The sequence below is a fragment of the Oenanthe melanoleuca genome, chromosome 4A, assembly GCF_029582105.1.
Source record: "Oenanthe melanoleuca isolate GR-GAL-2019-014 chromosome 4A, OMel1.0, whole genome shotgun sequence".
In the NCBI taxonomy this organism is placed as follows: domain Eukaryota; kingdom Metazoa; phylum Chordata; class Aves; order Passeriformes; family Muscicapidae; genus Oenanthe; species Oenanthe melanoleuca.
The window spans coordinates 1,480,014-1,498,141 of record NC_079338.1 but is presented as its reverse complement, the minus strand read 5'-3'; the positions used below and the strand labels follow the sequence as shown (position 1 = coordinate 1,498,141).

Sequence of the window (18,128 nt, the reverse complement as noted above, 5' to 3'; positions counted from 1 at the left end):
AAATAATCCCAAAATAAATAAATAATCCAAAATTCCCTGAGAGCTTCAGCAAAAAATGCAGCATCCTCTGCTTTCATAACTAAGTTTTTCCTCATTGTCCAGGGACAAACATGAGTGGAAACTCCTTGTGTATCCTACAGATTTGGCAGCTGTCCATTCTCTGCACACACAGTTTGTCTGCAGATAAACTCTTCCCTGACATGAGCAATGCAAGCACAACTGTGCCTCACTGTTTGTTTATGGAATTCTCTTCTTGTTGCTCAGTTCCATTGACTCAGACAATTCCATGGTTGCTCTGGCTTCCAGTTTGCCAGGTATTAAAGCTGGAGACAGGGAGAAGCTTGAGAGTATCAGTTTAATTTGATTTTTGTATAAGGATTTATATTTTATTGTGTAAGTATTTGTATTTTATTGTATCTGTATTTTATTGTATAGTATTTGTATTTTATTGTAGAAGTGTTTTATTGTAGAAGTGTTTGTTCAATTTAACCCCCAGCCTGCAGATTTCAGCTGGAATTCAGCTCACTGCCCACTGACCCAAAGCTGGCACAGATTGCAGTGACCACCCTGATCACCCAGTTTCTATTAATGTAAATTTTGGGGTCAATGACTTGGAGAGGACTGTGGAGAAGGAAGGATGGCTGCAGGAAAACCACCCTGAGCAGGGAGGGATTCCAGCCCCAAGGGCAGCAGCTCCTACTGCTCTGCAGTAAGAAATCCAAGTATTTTGCTCTCAGTAGGAAAAACTAATGGACTTTCCTGTCCATGTGGGAAACCTGGCCGTGTTCAGAAGCTGTGTTTAGAGAAAGATGAGAAATTGGGCTGGCTGCTGCCAAGTAGAGCAGTTTGTCTCATGACTTCAGCTCCTAATAACATGTAGGAGCTTCAGGGCTTTGTAGGAGCTTTCAAAGGTGTTTAATGAGGCTCTGAGTAAGAGTGGGTTTTTTTGTTTTTTTTTTAATTTTAATTTTTCTGCAATTAAAGAAATAAAAGGGTAAATTTTTTTCCTTCTGGTAGCTATGACTGATTCACAGTTTGCTTGAATAGATTTTCAACTGAGTGCTGTGCAGGAGGAATTTCATCCAGGGTTCCCCTCTGGCAGCACCAGTGCATCAGCATTCTGCTGGCAAGGGGAACTCGAGGGGCTGGGCTCAGGAATTCATTGTTTGGAAGCATTTTCAATGCCAAGTGCAGGTAATAAAGTTTTCCCAGCCCCTTAATTCATGTCCCCTCACACGTGTGGCTCTGCTGTCCCTGTCCAAAAGCAGAGGGATGGAAAACACTGCAGCCAAATCTCACAATTCCCCTCCTAGTCCTTGCTACTGGAAGCCCTGTGCATAATCCTTGAACAAAAAGTGCTTTACATAACTGCTGGGCAGCTACTCATTCCAAGTTCTGCTTTGGAGAGCTCAGGTCAGGTAATAGAGCAAGGTGCTGCATGATCCAACAATAAATGTATTTATTCTTTCTGAGCTCCATTCTGCCCTGGAGCAAACATGTTTCCATGCCTGGTTTCTCTGAGGAGGTGAGAAAGGATTCCAGCCCAATCCTGGCTGTGTTTTTGTTGTGTTCTTTGTGTCTGGACATGAATTCCTGCTGTTCCTGATAAAATCCATCACTGCAGTGCTCCTGCCTTGCCTTGGGCCCAGCTTGTTCTGGCAAGGGCAGAGCCCTCAGTGATGGGATGGGGATGCAGCATCCAGAGCCAGATCAGGGAATTCTGAGCAACAGAGCACAACTGGGTTTGGGGGAGAAGGGGAAGAGCAGGGGGAGGACAAGTGAGCAGATTTTGTCACCTCAGACAATAACTTGATTATAGAGTCTCTGGGAGGATTTTAAAGCAGTGCTTGGCAGTAGCCTGATAATATTATGAAATAGAACCTGACACCAGAGTCATCCCATCATTAAATCCCTCTGTGCTCCCTGTGCTTCCCTGAATGCTGATTCCAGTGCTGTTATCCCAGTCAATCTTCCCATCTCTCACTGCAGCTGCTGCTGTGACTTTCTCCTTCAGCAGCATAAAACACTCAGAACTTTGCTGCTCTATTTTAGCAGTAGGAAAAGCTCAGACCTGCTTAGTCCAGCCTAACAGTGAGCCCAGGCCCAGAGTATCAGATTCATCCCCACTAAACTCTTGACACTGACACTCCATGGTGTGTGCTGTTGGCAAATTTTAAACTCAACAGAGGAATGAATGCAGGATAAATAAACAGTGAGATTTTGGCAAAAATAATAAATGCAGCCACCCTGGTTTAGAAAACATGCTAGGCCTTTGAACAGTTTTGTTTTAGAAAAGGAGGACTTTGAAAAGGATCCAGGGTAAATGTTTTTGATAGAGAGAGATACACAATTAACAAGGGTGACTTTATCTCCCCTGTTAAACCCACACTCCCTTCTGACCTCTCTAGATTATTCCACAGGCTTTGGAGCCTTGTTTGTCCACTTTTCAGTGCAGGAGCACCCAGGGGTGTCCTGTCCTCAAACCAGAGGGCTTTGGGGTGCTCTGCCCTTTGAAGCTGCTCTTTGTGCCAATGAGGGCCTGCAAGATTTAGTAAAAAAAAAAAAAGGCAGCTGGCAAAAAAAAAACCTTCTCAGGCCAAGGAAAGGCACAGGGCTATGGGTGCCCTGGCAAACAGGGCAGGGGGAGCAGGAGAGAGCCCAGGAGGGGCAGAGGGGAAACCTTCCTGTGCCAGTCTTTATCCAAACAGGAGAAATGCAGCAGGGAAAAGCTGTCAGGGGTGAGTGACAGACACCCTCAGAGGGATAAATCCCACCAGGGAGGCTGCTGTGTGTGTGTTCATGTGTGTCAAAGTGACACCAGGCAGGGAAAGGGTGACTCAGCCCAGGTAAAGCATCACAGAATGCAGCTCCTGACATCTGAGCTCCATTTGGTCTCCATAGCAATGCATGGTGCTGGCAGGAATGCTCTGGGTGTGGGCAGGGGATAAAAGCACGGGAATGGATCAGGATCTCTGCTAATCCCACCAATCCAGCCCTGGGACACTGCTACAGGCAAAATTCTGCTGGGCAACAACATTGCTGGGGCCACACTCCCATCCAGCACAGCCCACAGCACTCTGCTGCTCCTGCTAGTGCTGTCCACCTTTCCTTAGGAAATCTTCTCCCTTTTCCTCCTCTTCTTCTCCCTTTTCCTCCTATCCTTCTCCCTTTTCCTCCTCTCCTTCTCCCTTTTCCTCCTCTCCTTCTCCCTTTTCCTCTTCTTCACCCTTTTCCTCTTCTTCTCCCTTTTCCATCCCTCCTCCCTTTTCCTCCTTCCCTTCTCCCTTTTCCTCCTTCTCCCTTTTCCTCTCCTTCACTCTTTTCCATCTCTCCTCCCTTTTCCTCCTCTCCTTCTCCCTTTTCCTCCTCTCCTTCTCCCTTTTCCTCTTCTTCTCCCTTGTCCTCCTTACAAGCAACTGCTCTGCTGGGAAAGGTCATGGAGTTCCTCAGTACAGAGAAAACTCATACAAATCTCAGCAGATTTCAGAGAAAATTCCAGGCAAGTAGTAATTGGCTCAATTAACTGAATAGACAAGGAATTCATTGCTACATAATAATTTATTTTTAAATATTTTGGGCAGCTATTCTTTGGAATTCCACATGTTGACTTTGAGTCAGTAAAATTGGTTACTGTTGTTAGGAAGGTGAAGTTTTTCACTCCTGGGTCACCTCTGCCTGTGTGGTTGTTATTGAAATGCAAAGAACTGTGACCAAAAAAGCTAAAAATCTAATTTAATCTTCTGTATTGCATTATGAATGGATAAACACACAGCAAACCCTGTCCCAGCCCCTGGGGTTTGGGGAATTCTCTGCAGCTCTGTCTCAGAGTGATGAGAAATCAAGAGCAGCAATCAGGGCTCTGGTAAAGGAACTGCTCCCAGTGCTTGGACTGCTCTTTCCTGTGCACAAGCATTTTGAGTTTACTCACATCCCATGAGCTGCAAAGATGCCACTCCTTCTGTCTGAGTTAAATATACACACTGGTGTAATTACAAATGTCAGTTTTGGATTAATGAATCAAGTTCTTCAGACTTTGCTCCATCCCTAGGAGAGAACACTGGGGAGGCAGTGAGCAAACAGCTAAATTAGATCTCTCTACATTCTCTTTTTTCCTCCTCTCATTTCCCACTTGCAGAATCTGCTGCCCCTTGATCCTAAAACACATCACCAAGGTTTTCTGCTTATGGGGCTGAAATTCAGAATTCATCTCCTCTAAGCTTGCCTGGATATCCACAGGTTTCCTTTGGGCAGCAGAAACAAAACTACAAATTTCAAAATCATTTCTCTGAGAGCAAGAACTGCCTGAAAAAGGAATCCCCCAGAGTACTCACGCCAGAGCCATGATCCCATAGGGCCAGGAACGGATTTCCAACCTCTTGGGGCTCTTTATCTCATCTGAGGTCAGCACCATGCCACTGTCAGACTCCTGAGGACAAAAGGAAAGGAACATCAGGGAATCTGGAACCTGGGACTGCTGCAGGAGCCACCAATCCTTCAGGATATTCTTTTATCAAGGCCTGCGTTATCAATTTTTATCCAAGTGTTCCCAGTAATGCTGCTCTGGAGCTTGGGAATGTTTCCCTTCCTTTTGTGACATTAAAGTTTTTGATCTGCATTTCCAAAGAGAACCCTTAAAATGAAGGTATCAAAAAATAATTTGGCATTTTCAAATTTGAAACTGCTATTAAGCATGACATATGGGCACCATGTAGTAGGATAGCTGAGATAGGAATAGACTGAGATTCATACAGAATATATCCAATAATTCTGGCTGGGCTCCTCCAAGGAAAAATTCCTTAAAAACCCACTGGAAACACACAATTAGTTTGAAGGAAGTGGAAGTTCAGCAGCATTTTGCAAATGAAGTGGTTTGTAAAGATAAATGGCCCTGGCCTTTCTGGATTTTTTATGAGCTGTCCAACAAAACTGTTGTGATTAAAGTTGGGGCTGTGATTCTGCTGCACTTAAAGCTGAGTCTTGAGGCTGCAGTTAAACTCTGTTTTGTACAAGTACACAGATATCACAGCCCTCATTTTAAGTAATTTCATATTATCGAATGCTCTGGGTGTTTCTTTGCATTTGAAATATTTTGTGATGCTGGAAAGTTGCACATCTGTGCATTTGTCAGAATCAAGACAGCAAAAGCCTTCAACATAGAAGAGAAATTCTACTTAGTCTTATTTTACCTGCCAAACTGATCAAGATATAAAAAATAATCTCATCAAACAATAAATAACAAGAAAAAGCCTTTTTATACACGCTCTGGTCATCTATCTGTCGTTAATAAGATCAGTTTATAAGCAATTTTATAATGTGAAATCCTGAATTAATGAGGTCTGTCAAGCCCTCAGTAAAGCCCAGCTTGTCTCTGGGTTTTGTCTTGGCTGTTTCCCCTTCACACACATGCTCTAGGAACAGTTTATCTGGGGCTGCTCTGCATTTTGCTCACAGAACCTCCAGAGACTGCAGATAATGGCACAATGGCAGGAAGGTGTGGTGGAGCACTCAGAGCTCTTTGAAATAACGACCTAATGACTCTTCAGTGTTGATAATTAAGAAAACTTCAATAACCAAAGTACATTTACATTTACACACTGATTTAAAAGATCCTGATTGAAACATCACATTTATTTCTGATTTTTTGATGTTTTATCACCCTTTTTGGGAACTTTTCCCCCCTGGTGCAAAGGCTTATTTGAAAATGCCAGGAACAGGCTCTTGGGCAGGTAATGCTCCTGCTGGCAGCAATAATGTCTGGAGAGTGCATTGATCTAGCAAATGTCTCTGTGTGATTCACAGGGACAGATTTCATCCTGCAAGAGGGAAGATGCAGGACCCAGGGAAGTCTCTAACCCCTGAGATAAAGAGGCAGGAATTCCATCTGGGAAAACACAAGGCAATAATGGGCCTCAGCTTGTGCTCAGCAGAGAGCAAATGAGAAACTGGACATGAAATATTTCCAGGACAAGCTGGAGACTGGAGGAAGGAGGAATGGCTCTGTCCAAGAGGAGCCTTTGCTGCTCCCCAGCACTGGGACTGCCCCTCCTGTGGATTCCTGAGGGATTCAGCTTGCTCCCTAAACTTTGATCCACCTGCAGCATGGCACAGGTCCCTCCTTGGGGACAGCACATGGAGCTGCCTGGACCACAGGGGGAATTCAGGAGCTGCTCTTGGGGATTTTTTTTAAATAGGAAAATCCAGTTTATAACTTCAGAGGAAGCCAACAAGCAGAACCCTCATTCTGTAACAAAACAAGCCTTTGTTTTCCCCCTGGGGGAAAATTAAACCCTTTAACACTCTCCCACCCTGCAATGGCATTAAACTGGCAATAAATACATTCAGTTGCAGGGAGGAAAACCCAGGGTTAAAGCCCTTTGTGTGAATCATTTCTTGTCTTGAATTGAACACCTTCACTCCCACCAAGTGATTGGTTGTCTTGGCCAGCCAGAATGTGCTCTGGACACATTTCCCTCTAAGAGCTTCATTTCAACAAGCTGCCACTTCCTTATGGTAAAAAAAAAACATCTTGAAATATGTAATATAAAGCCTGATCAAAGCCAGGGCAATCACATGTGAGCTTCTCTTTAAATTATTTGTTAAGAGAAATGCAGATCCCTCTTTGTTGTCACACTGGGTGTGAGATGCCAGAGCCAAATCTGCCAGGTTTAAAGTTCTCTCCTACCAAACAGATTCCAAAAGCTCTAATGAGCATTTCTGGTGCTGAGTGATCTGTGAACCTGCTGGGGAAGGATGCAGTCCCCTCTCTTACCTCATGCATCACTTTCTCCTTCTCCACTGGCACCTCATCAAATGTCTTCACACTCAGGGGTCTCTTCTTGCTGTTGTTGCTGGAAGCAGAAAGTCGAGGGGTCAGCAGAAATCCCAGGCAGATGCTGTGCTCAGTTCCATCCTCACCCAGCCCAGTTTCCTGGATCCCTTCTCTTTTGTCAACCCCTGACAATGTGTCTGACTCTTTCACCAGCCATGTTAAGGCAGCAGACAGTGAAATAAATGTTCCTTCCCCCCACCCTGTATCTGCTTTTCTCACCCAGTTTCCACTGCACTCCAGCGATTCACTCCACTGTTCAGGTTTTCCTCCACAGGGCAGGTTTTGGGGTTGGATTCTCCATCTGGGCACAGGGTGATGTTCAGTGGAATGTAGTCTTTGCCATCCTATGGAATTAATAACAGAAAAGAGCACAAAGCTGGTAAAGTTCATTCTGTGCTGCACCTCAGGTGTGAGAGGTTTTTCTATCCTACAGAGCTTTGATGAGAAAGGACTAAATTGTGTTTTAACCCAACTGTGATGTTTGTTCAAGGTGATTATCATGTTCCTCACACCTGGGGGAGTCATGGAAGTTAAATGCACATTTCATCCAGGAATTACTGTGCAGGAGGCTTTGTGAGGAAACTGGGGCACTTTGGGAACCTGTGATGTGGGGTGGCTGCACATGGGCTTGGATATTGCAGTCCTGGCCAGGAGCAGTGGCCCAGGTACAGACTGCTGGGTTTTGTTCAACTTCAGGAGCTTGGGAATAACCAGGCCTTAAAATGGGAGCCTGAGAGGATTTAATTTCTTGTCCTTCCCAGGAAATGGTAATGAGCTCTGCATTGTCATTACCCCCTGCAGCAATCCTCAGGAATGACTCTGCCTTTAGCTCCTGAAACTATTTGTCCAAATTTCTCGGTGCTTTTTTTTTGTTTTTAATTTTGAGAAGCAGTTAAGTGCCCTATTCCCTTATCATGATTTTTATGTCTCCTCAATTTACTTTGGTTATAGAATCAAACTCACAAGCTCTTCATATTGCAGACTAGGCCCTCTTCAACTCAGCTCCACTAAATTTGTTTACAAACAGGAAGGAGCTGCTGGAGAGTGTTTGATTTCTTCTTCAATTAAATTGACAATTGCATAACAGATCTGCTTGTTTTTACTGAAGAAGAAAACAACTGGTTTAACTATTATGAAATTAATCCTGATATACCTGGCTTTTCTGTGCTGCTGCATAATTGTAAAGCTCCCAGGAGCACTGGTGAACATAAACTTGGAAATGAAAGACAAAGAGGTGGAGAAAGTTAACATTTGAGTAGTTAACACTGTCTTTACTCATCCCAGCAGGCATTTTCCTGGTGAGCTGTGCTAGGAAGTGAAATCTCCTATTGGTGTTAAATAACCTTCACCTCTGCACAGGCAGACAGGAGTTCCTTCCTCCCAAATGTGATTTTGTGCTGTACCTGCTGCACGTTGGCCTGCAGGAGATCCCCCAGGCGCTCCACCAGCTCGGTGAACGTCGGCCTCTCCGTGGGGACCCCGTGCCAGCAGTCCAGCATGGTCTGGTAGCTGGAAAAAAAACCCCAGGGATTAGGAGTGGGAAAGGATGGGAGGTCCTCTTCCACACTGTTTCATTCCACTGCTGCTTGGTTTGGTCAGTGTTGGGTTGATGTGACAGAAATGTGGATTCTGTCCCCATCTGTTACCCCAGCTGGGGCAGTGACCCTGATCTCCTGGCACACATTATCTGCTCATGGGCCATCTTTAAACCAGCTGGGCAATCATCTTTATCTTCCCACAGCCCATCCTCCCTCCAGGAGATATCTCCTGTTCATGGCCAGTGAGTCCCAGTGCATGACTGATAAAATTCCATCATCCCATGGGAGATGCTCCAGCCAGGGGAGCAGCCAAGCCTTTCCTACCCAGATAAAAACTGACATTTGGGACACCAAGGCACCTTCTTTCCACTGGATCCCAGAGGAAAGCCAGACCTTTGCACATCATCCCTGGAGCTTCAGAGGAAACTGCACCTTCTCCAGGAGCACTGCTCCAGCTGAACCACATCTGCCCCTGCAGGAGGATGCAGCCACCATTGAATGGGACTGTGCCAACACCCTGACTGACTGACGGGTGTCAGCTTGGATTCTGACTCTGGCAGGGTTTGGGATTGTTCTGTGTAATACTGCATTTCTATTTTAATTTTCCTACTAAAGAACTGTTATTCCTAATTCCCATCTCTTTGCCTGAGAGCTTCTTAATTTCAAAATGATAATAATTTGGAGGGACGGGGTTTACATACTCCATTTCAAAGAGAAGCTCCTGCCAATCTGTCCTTCACACCAGCAAAGGTCAGGCTGACTTGGGCTGTCCTCAGTCTGTGCTGTCAGACACCCAAAATATACTCAGTCACAGCTTTACTGACAATAAAATATTCAGCTGTGGTCTCCTCCCCCTCCCCACTTAAACACAATCTCATTTTTGAGGGGAATCAGCCCCCAGCAGCTCTTACACTTCAGGAGTTGAATATTCTGGAGATCTCATGCGCGTCCCCTCCTTGAGCCGGCGGCAGAAATCCTCATCGATCTGCACTCCAGGGTAAGGAGAGGCACCTGGGGGGACAGCAGAGGGCTTGAGGTGGCACAGTCCCTGTGTCCAGCCCAGGGAATCGGGCTGAGCACTCCAGGTTACAGCCTGGCAGTAACAGGAGCTCAGGTGAAGCAGCTGCAATCACTCACAATCTACATTTTCACTCTTCAGAGATTTCAGTCACTCTGACTCTGCATTTGTGATACAGTCAGGGCCACTCCAAGGTAAAACAGGGCAGAGGAGAAATAAACTTTATTAGTTTAAGACTTTAAATATCTCTTGGTCAGTGGCAGAAAAGTTCCAGCTCATTCCATGGCTTACTTGGTGCTTTCCAAACCGTTTCCCTGCACGGAGTGGGCACACACAGAGTGAGTAATTCCTGCTCATCCTTTGCACAGATCCCCTGTGAGTAAGTGCAGAGGGGGCTGTGGGCACCTGGCTCCTGCCAAGGACCACGAGAACCTTGCTTCAGTCCCATGTGTGGAATTGCTCCTCCCCTGGTTCACCAGCTACTGGAATTGCATTATCCTACAGGGAAAACCCCCTTGGCAGTGGGAGCTGCTCCTTCCAGCTTTTCAGCCTTGTTTTCTTTCCTGACTGTGTGCTCAATGCTCTTTGTGCCACTCAAGTGTTGGCTGAGCCCTGGCAGGACAGCTGCTGGCAGCTGGAATTGCTTTGCAGAGATTGGATGCTGGCAAGGGCTGGGAGCTTTGTGTTAAACCCCAAAAAGTTTGGGAGAGTGTTCTGGCACCTGAGTGATCCAGAGCTCACAGGTGAAATTCAGGAGGAGGCTGAAGTTTGAAAGGTTACTGAACCTACTGTGGATAAAATGAAAAGGTTTGTGACTCCCCTCCCTCCCTCCCCCTAAGCAAAGGCTTCCTGTGCAGCACAACCCTTGTCTTGGACATTTTGGCATCCCAGAGGCTGGATGATGAATTTGGAAACAATTTAATCAAGTCTTAACATAGGAGATTGAATGGAATCTGTATCCAGCCCTCGAGGAATCTGTGTATGATTTACTGTCCATAACATTCCTGCATATTTCCTGCAGTTTCCCCCCATTTGGAAACACCACCATGTGCTGTGCACGTGGGGGCACAACAAGAACAGCAGAAATCTTTTGGATAAAGCACTGAAGAAGGCTCCAAAATGTGGCTGCTTCCAGAATTATCCTGCTCTGTGAACCTGACTGCCCAGTGGGCAGAAGCTGCTCTGGGGAGTCGAGATCCCAGCACTGCCTGAGAAGGAATCTCAGCTCAGATGGGCTCCCAGGACACCCAGAGCCCAGGGATGCTTGTCCACAGCCCTGCTGAATTCCCTGGATGTGCCAGCACAGGGCTGACAGTGTTTCCTGGAGTTATGTGAGCTGGAGACAGGCAGCACCATCATTTCTGCTTTATACCCAGATTTTCCTTCCCAATCCTGCCTTTGGCCTGTCATTATGCTCAGAATAACCTGGGAATTAACTGCTCAGCTCATGGATGGAGAATTCCACTTGCTCTCACAATCTGAGTTCTCTCTCTGGTTACATCAGGGATCAGATCAACTGCAGGATGTTGGTGAGAGCAAACACACAGTGACAGAACAAGGAGAAATGGGACAAACAGAAAGAAGGGACACTCAGGTTAAATACCAGGATGAAATATTTTACTGGGGGGTGGTGAGGTCCTAGCACAGGTTGCCCAGAGAAGCTGGGGATGCCCCAACCCTGGCAGTGTTGAAAACCAGGTTGGGCAAAGCCTTGAACAACCTGGTTTAGTAGGAGGTGTCCAGCCCATGGCAGGAGGGGTTAGAACGAGATCATCTTGAAGATCCATTCCAAACTCTGAACATTCTGTGAGTCTATGGTTCATTTTTGACTCCAGGATCTTTTGGGGGTTTATATTTTGGCCAGTGCTGGCCTCCTCCCAGCTGGAGGCAGCTCAGATCATGAAAGCAAGGAGCTCTCCCTTTCCCACTTCCACTCAGCACTGCCTTTATCTGGACTATGGGACAAGCCTGATAACTTGGGTTTGGAATGCTGAGACAGCTTGGGAGAGATGTAGGCTGGAACATATGGTGTAAGGCCTGCACAGGATGTTTTCCTCAGGGGAAATCTCCTTCAAAATGCTGAAAGATGTGGCATGCATTGGATATGGGAGCCCTCTTTTGATCTTGGTTTTATTTTAGTGGGATAATGAGATGCTGATGTTACTACCAGGCACTGCTTGTTTACATAATTATCTCTGATTGCTTTTGGAACAGTGCACATTGAAATTCCAGGAGACACTGACATTCTGTGCCATTAGTGATTCCAGGATGTGTTAAACACTGCTGGCACTACCTGGCACGAGGTGTGCTGACCCCATTTGAATAATTTAAAGCTCATTGCAAACTCAGCCTCAGACAGAAATTAATATTCCCTCAAGTCCTGTGTGTCACCAAAGCAGATCCAGGCAGATCCTTTCTGCAGGCCTTCACTCAGCTTCTGACCCTGCAAGGACACAAACTGCACTCTCCATTTTCCTAATCAGTGTTTTCCCCTTTTTTAGAGGGTGCTCAGTCTGTGGGACCCAGTGAGAGCAGCAGCTGTAAATGGGAGCCAAAACACACCCTGTGGCAATGACAAATAACATCCATCCCGTGGCTCTCAATGATGTGTAAAACTTTTATATGACAGAATTCAATCAGTGACACAAATCCTTAATTAAATATTTATCGTTTGAGCTGCAGATGTGAGCAGTGCCAAACCACAGGCATGCCTGGATGAGCTGGATGAAAAACCCTCTCAGAGAAAATGACTGGTTTTGAGGCTGTGCCACCAATTGAAAAAAAGGAGTTTGTGATCTACTCACAGGCAGGGCAGAGGCTGTGCAAGGGTGGCAGCCCCTGCAGCCATCTGGGGGGTTCCAAATTCAGATGGGGACAGTGCCAAGAAAAGGGCTAAAAGAACCCAGATGAAATGGGTTTTTTAAAAATAGATTAAAAGAGAGGTGAATTTCACTGGTTGGATTTGAATTGGTATCAGTGTTCAGTATGGAAGGCCATCTGTTAAATTCTGTCAGGACCTTTGGGATGAATCAAGGTTTGTTCCTGCAGAGCCCCTTGGATTCATCAGCATTGCTCTCCTTTGGTTCCCAGGGGAACTCAGTCCCCTGAGTGTGATGCTAAAGCATCTTCCTGAATAATCAGATAAAACCAGGACATTCCTGGTGCTCCTGGAGCTTTCTGTGCTGTTTCTAAACCTGCAGCAGGTGCTGCTGTTACAGAGCTCACCCCAAAACAGCAACACCCCCAATAAACAGGGCTGAGCCCAGGGAAAGCTGGAGCTGCCACTCGGTTCAGCCACTCCAGAGTGAACTTTCTGCTGGGTGTGCAGATGTGGAGAAGGGAAAAGTGCAAATCAAAGACTTGGACTGAGAGCAGGTTATGATTTTGCAGCCAGCCCTAAGTAAAGATTAGGATAGAAACAGCTCCAGACTTTGCATTTGCACTTGGCATCTTGAGCCCAATCATTAATTTCAACTGATCCATGAACTAAAGATAGAAGGAGATTAGAGTTCGCTTTAAAATCCAGCAGCTTAAGTTGACAATGCTTCTTGTTTTCTTTTGTCTGCAAATGCTGATTAAAAAGCCAGAGCTGACATTCCTAAATTCCCTCAGGAAAACAAATCTTGCCACTCTGCAAGGAGAATCTGAGAGCAGCACAGTCCAAGTGTCTGTAGGGCTGCTTGTCTAAGTTTCACAGCTTTATCTGCTGGACAGTGACCAGAGCTCAGCAAGGCTGAGGTTTCTAACAGCACCCTGGGATGAAATCTCAAGTACATAAAGAACATCATTATTATTCTTTTAGGAATGTTGTGGCTTGCAAATGATGCAGCCACAAGAGCCCATGTTCTGCCCTAGGGCTTAGGCTGAGCCCAGCACTGGTCCTTGCACCAACCCTACAGCAGCTGCTGCCAGGGGATTTTTCTTACCTAGAAAATCTTAGATTGTGTGGGGTGGGTGATCAGGATGGGATAAAACATGGTGTGGGCTCATGTTCCATGGGTGCAGCCCTGGAGCTGTGGGGTTCCCTGAAGCAGGAATGGCTTGACAGGAAACTTCTTCACTGCTCTCCAAGAAATCCCCCACTCCCCCAGCAGCAGAGGCTTGCATTTTATCTCTGAGCTCTGTTGCAGTGGGTACAAATCTTAGGTCCAGGATTTTTGATTTTTGATCCCCCTCCCTGGTGTTTTCATGTCCTTTGTCAGGTGGAGTTCTCATTGAAATTTGCTTCATTTTACACCTGATCTGCACTGTGCACTTGTCCTCAGTGAAACTGAAGCACTGCCCCACATGATCACCTTTTGTTAAAAGCTTTTCTTAGCCAAGCAGCCATAAATTAGGGAGGGGGGGAAAAAAGAGTTTGAAACCATTCTTACCTAGAGAAAATATCTCCCACAGCAGCACTCCGAAAGACCACACGTCACTCTGCGTGGTGTAAATCTTGTCAAAAATAGCCTCTGGAGCCATCCACTTGAGTGGAAGCCGTGCCTACAAGGCAGAGACACAACAGGTTGTCAGATCTGCTGCTCCTGACCTGCCCCAGCCCAGCTGGAGGGTAACAGCTGGAGCTCCTTGCACTCACATCTCCCTTGCGGACGTAGTCGGGGTCTTTATAAATATCCCTGGCCAGGCCGAAGTCACAGATCTTGACCACGTTGTTCTCGGACAGGAGGATGTTCCTGGCTGCCAAATCCCGGTGGATGCACTGCCAGGGAAGGACACAGGGTCAGGGAGGGCTGGGCAAGGAGCCCCTGCTGGAGCTGGAAGCAGAAAACTCGTCTGGGGATGGGGAGAGGAATGAGCTGTGCTGGGAGCAGCTCAGAGTGAGTGAGTCTGTGGTAGGCAGGAGAGAATAACCCAGGGAACAAGCCAATATCAGAGCCAGTTTTCTGATTTTTCTGTCTGAAATAACTCTGCTGTTATAAGGAAAGGAGTTCTATTTTCCAGTTAGCTGGTTCCTGGGAAGTTTAGGAGAGGCCAAAAAGCAGCTGCAGCTCCTTTGCCAGTGCAGGTCCTGGAGGGTGTGAGGTGGGATGACCCTGCTCAGGGTTTTGGGGCTGCCCTGGTGCTGTGTGTGAGTTCAGGCTCAGTTGTGTGCACACCCTGGCCTGTGGATTACACTGCATTTACCTGAAAAGGGGTTCCACAGGCTACAAGCTATTGCTGTTCATCCAAGAGTGCTGACTCTGCTGACAGTCCCCAACACCTCTGACAATCTAAAGGAACAACTGGAATCTCCCTCCTCATTTTCCAGTAGTGTTGTTGTTCACCACACTAAGAGGAGCTTTCTCTACAAGCCCTCTCTGCATTTATTTATGAGGCAGTTGCACAAATTGTCTCCCAATCTGTATTCACTCCTTCTATCCAAACCCTCCTGTTGCAGATGCCAGTCCCTGCAGCCAAGAACATGATGAATGCTCCTCCACAGCCCCTTCAGTGCTAATTACTGCTTAACCACCAGAGCTAACATAATCTCCAGCACTCTAATAGAAGAGCAAGAAGCAGATTCCTCAGACCCAAAAGTGTGTTTGGGTTTCTTCATATCAGATACTGTGCAAGACATCTGGATGAGCTCACTTTTCGGGAGGCCAGGAACTCCATCCCTTTTGCCACCTGGAAGCTGTAGCAGATCAGATCCTCCAGAGTCAAGGGCCTCTTGTACAGATCCTCAGCATCTAGGAGAGATCAGAGACGTGGCAAAACTCTGCAGCAGCAGCCCCAGGGCTGTGTGGCACTGGGGTGTGACATCTCTGCAGGGTTACAGCTCTGGGTGAGCAACCCAGAGGCAGAAAATCAGATTAACAAAGTTCACTCATTTAACTGTGGGGAAACACCACCTCAGGCTGGGAGTGAGAGAAACTTTATAGACAAGAGCCCAGGGACAGAGTGACCTCCCAAGTCTGGTACAACATTCCTGTTTCTGCTCTCACACAATACAGAGTTCTCTCTTTGTGAGAGAGCTGGAGAGGGGAGCAGGCAAGAGGAAGAATTTGGGATTTCAGGAACAAAGCCATGTAAGGGCTTGTAAAGTGTGTGACAGTGTGTGTGTGGCATAGCCAAGTGACAGAAATCTTTCCAATAAAAGATTTGGGATCAGATAGGGTTCTCTTACCTTCTTCATCATCTTCTGAGTCACTGTAACTCTTATCTTCAATAAACCCTGAGCTGGCAGAGCTGCCTGTGCTGGCCACACTCTCGAGGCGCCTCTTGATCAGCTCAGTCAAATCACTGTTGGACTCATCCAGACTTTTCTCTGCTTGCTCAGAGTTTTCCTGGGACTAGAAATTGAATAAATCTGAGTTTTAGCTTTGTAGGATGCAATGCTTGAGGATTCAAAGTATGTGACAGAATGGCATAAGGAGAAAGTTTCTCTGAAGATGAGCATGTTTGAACATGGTGTTTCCTGAAGTGGGAATAAATAGGAAACCAGGCTGTATTCATGTTTATGTGGGTGCAGGGAGCTGCTAGGGAACCAAACCATGGTTTTGATGCAGAATATCCAGGATCCAGGCTGTTGGTACAGCACAGACTTCAGGGCTGGCACAGGGAAGGGACAGAGGATGGGAATGAGCAGATGGGGGAAGGATGAGCTGCTTTCACTTGGGGCCAGAAACAAAAATCCCTAAACCAGATTTGTGTTTTGGGAGGGTTCACTTTCTCCTAGTTCAGTTAATGCCAGATTTTCACTGTTATTTTATTCTACTACACTACTATTTTATTATACTACACTACTATTTTATTCCCTTGTACTGGGAAGTATCTCACAAGTAATCCCTTCTCTTTCAAGTGTTTGGATACTTGCAAATAATTCTTTAGGAGAGGACAGCAGTGAGATCCTGCAGGGGAAAAAAACAATCCCTCTTCTTGCTTGCACAAACTGAAATGGGGAGAGGAAATGAAGTGCCCACAGAAATACCCAACTGCTTGGTGCCAATGCAGAGCAAATCCAGCCTCTGTCAGTGGTTGTTGATTCCCTGCCTCAAGACTGAGAGAAATCTCATTTTCTTACCTTGTATGCAATGAAATCTCCTCGTTTCCCTCTGAGATAGTTGGACAGATTTCCATATTTGCAATATTCCACTATGACCATTAAAGGACCTAAAAAAGACAGTGAAAGTCAAACGAGTTTTGAAGCACTGCAAAGCACGTAATTCCAATTTATCCTACCAAATCCTCTTCAAAATAAGTGGCATTCCTATTATACAGATGAAGAAATGAGGAAACACAGGAGTGACACAACCAGTAGGGATGTGGAGAGAAGGGAACACATTCTTGGATGGTAACAGTCAGTATTTATTCCTAATTTATAAACAAGGAAAACTCAGGATGATCAACACAATCCCAGATGCTGTTAAGGTTGGTTTGCTCTGTACATGGAGCAGTTTTCATTTTCTCTGCTGGCTTCACAATTGTTTGTTTTGGGTGGAGCTGATGCCACTAGAGGAAATCAAAGTATGCAGGGCCACAGACAGATCTAAATGAAAAGCTGCAAAAATATTCAGTCTGAAGTTTCTGAAAGTTTCTTCCTTATTCCCCTACAAACCACAGTAGATTCAGTGCTGCTTTTTTACAATTATGCAGGTTTTTAAGAGCTGCTTGAAATGCTTTTATACTGCAGTGTGAGATGTTAGGGAAGGGAAAAGCTGCATTCTGGACCTTTATTTATTGTAATCATCAAATGTAAGAGAAGGTGAATTCATAGGACTGGGGTGTGGGTAAACATGGAATATTGTCAAGCCCAAACAGGAGATTTTCATGCCCAGACCCTTTTTCTCTGGAGAGGGTTTGTGGTGCAGAGTGAGGAGTTTGCACTTCAAAGGGGAAGTGCTGAGAGCTGCACTTGGCCTTGGGGAAGGAGCTCAGCAGAATTCACATTTTGGTCCCACATTTTGGTCCCACATTTTGCACATTTTGGGTCCCACAGGAGGGAGATGCTGAATTCCTGCAGGCAGAGCCAAGCTTGTGCTCTTCCCTGTGGGTCCCTGCAGGGTCTGACCCACCCTCAGTGCACACCTTGGGGCTCCCCAGGACCCCCAGTCCCTCTGCCTGCAGCTGCCACAAGCCTGGAAACCTTGCAGTGGCTGCAAAAGCACCAACCCCAAATCCCCAAACCCCCAAATCCCAAAATCCCCAAACTCCCAAACCCCCAAACCCCCAAATCCCAGTGCTGACCCCAGAGCTCTGCTCAGTGCTCCAGAGATTTGGCTCTGAAGAACCCAAAATCCCTCGTGGGTGCCCTGAGGAAATGCAGATTCCAGAGCAGCTTTCAAGCTCTGCTCAGTGTTTTATTCATGGTTTTGAAAGGCTTTCCTAGACATGGCCTCCCCATATTTTGTTCCCTCATTGTAAAGCACACACTGCATTAGTTCTGACTGCTGAACATCAGACACTCCCAAAGTGTTAAATTCTGTTATCTGGTACCTTGTTAAAATAATGTATGTGCATACTTAACAGCAGTCTCCATCAGGAATACACTTACATAAAGCCTAGCAGGGGAGGGGAGAGCCCTGGAATTTCACAGGAGCTGGGATCCCTGTCTGCCTCTGGAGCTCCAGGCTGTTTTTCTTTGGTCTGCACTTGCACAGAGGGGAACAAAGCAGTGCCTGCCTTGAGACTCCTGTGAGGACCTGCTGCACCCCTCTGCTCCAGACTGAGCCCCCCAAAAGTGTCCCCAGGCACCTGCCAGGGAGGAGAGGGGGTCACCTCCCACCCAGGGTGGGGCAGGCTGGAGAATGGGAAATTGAGG

The 18,128-nt window shown here is 46.3% G+C and overlaps 1 protein-coding gene and 1 long non-coding RNA gene across 2 annotated transcripts in view; one reads left to right on the top strand and one right to left on the bottom strand.

The window, feature by feature from the left end:
* Positions 1–6,763, top strand: part of LOC130253043 (uncharacterized) — a 67,159-nt gene extending 60,396 nt beyond the window's left edge. The window contains exon 4 of the long non-coding RNA XR_008840495.1: positions 5,800–6,763. This is a non-coding gene — a long non-coding RNA (uncharacterized LOC130253043). The remainder of the gene's footprint in view (positions 1–5,799) is intronic.
* LOC130253030 (vascular endothelial growth factor receptor kdr-like) overlaps positions 1–18,128 on the bottom strand; it is a 129,463-nt gene that overhangs the window by 6,326 nt on the left and 105,009 nt on the right. The window contains exons 20-29 of the mRNA XM_056491271.1: positions 16,392–16,480; positions 15,495–15,660; positions 14,960–15,057; positions 13,965–14,087; positions 13,759–13,870; positions 9,279–9,378; positions 8,233–8,338; positions 7,049–7,173; positions 6,770–6,848; positions 4,332–4,426 (exon numbers count right to left, since the gene is read on the bottom strand). Of these exons, the coding sequence (XP_056347246.1) occupies positions 4,332–4,426; positions 6,770–6,848; positions 7,049–7,173; positions 8,233–8,338; positions 9,279–9,378; positions 13,759–13,870; positions 13,965–14,087; positions 14,960–15,057; positions 15,495–15,660; positions 16,392–16,480 (1,093 nt within the window). The remainder of the gene's footprint in view (positions 1–4,331; positions 4,427–6,769; positions 6,849–7,048; positions 7,174–8,232; positions 8,339–9,278; positions 9,379–13,758; positions 13,871–13,964; positions 14,088–14,959; positions 15,058–15,494; positions 15,661–16,391; positions 16,481–18,128) is intronic.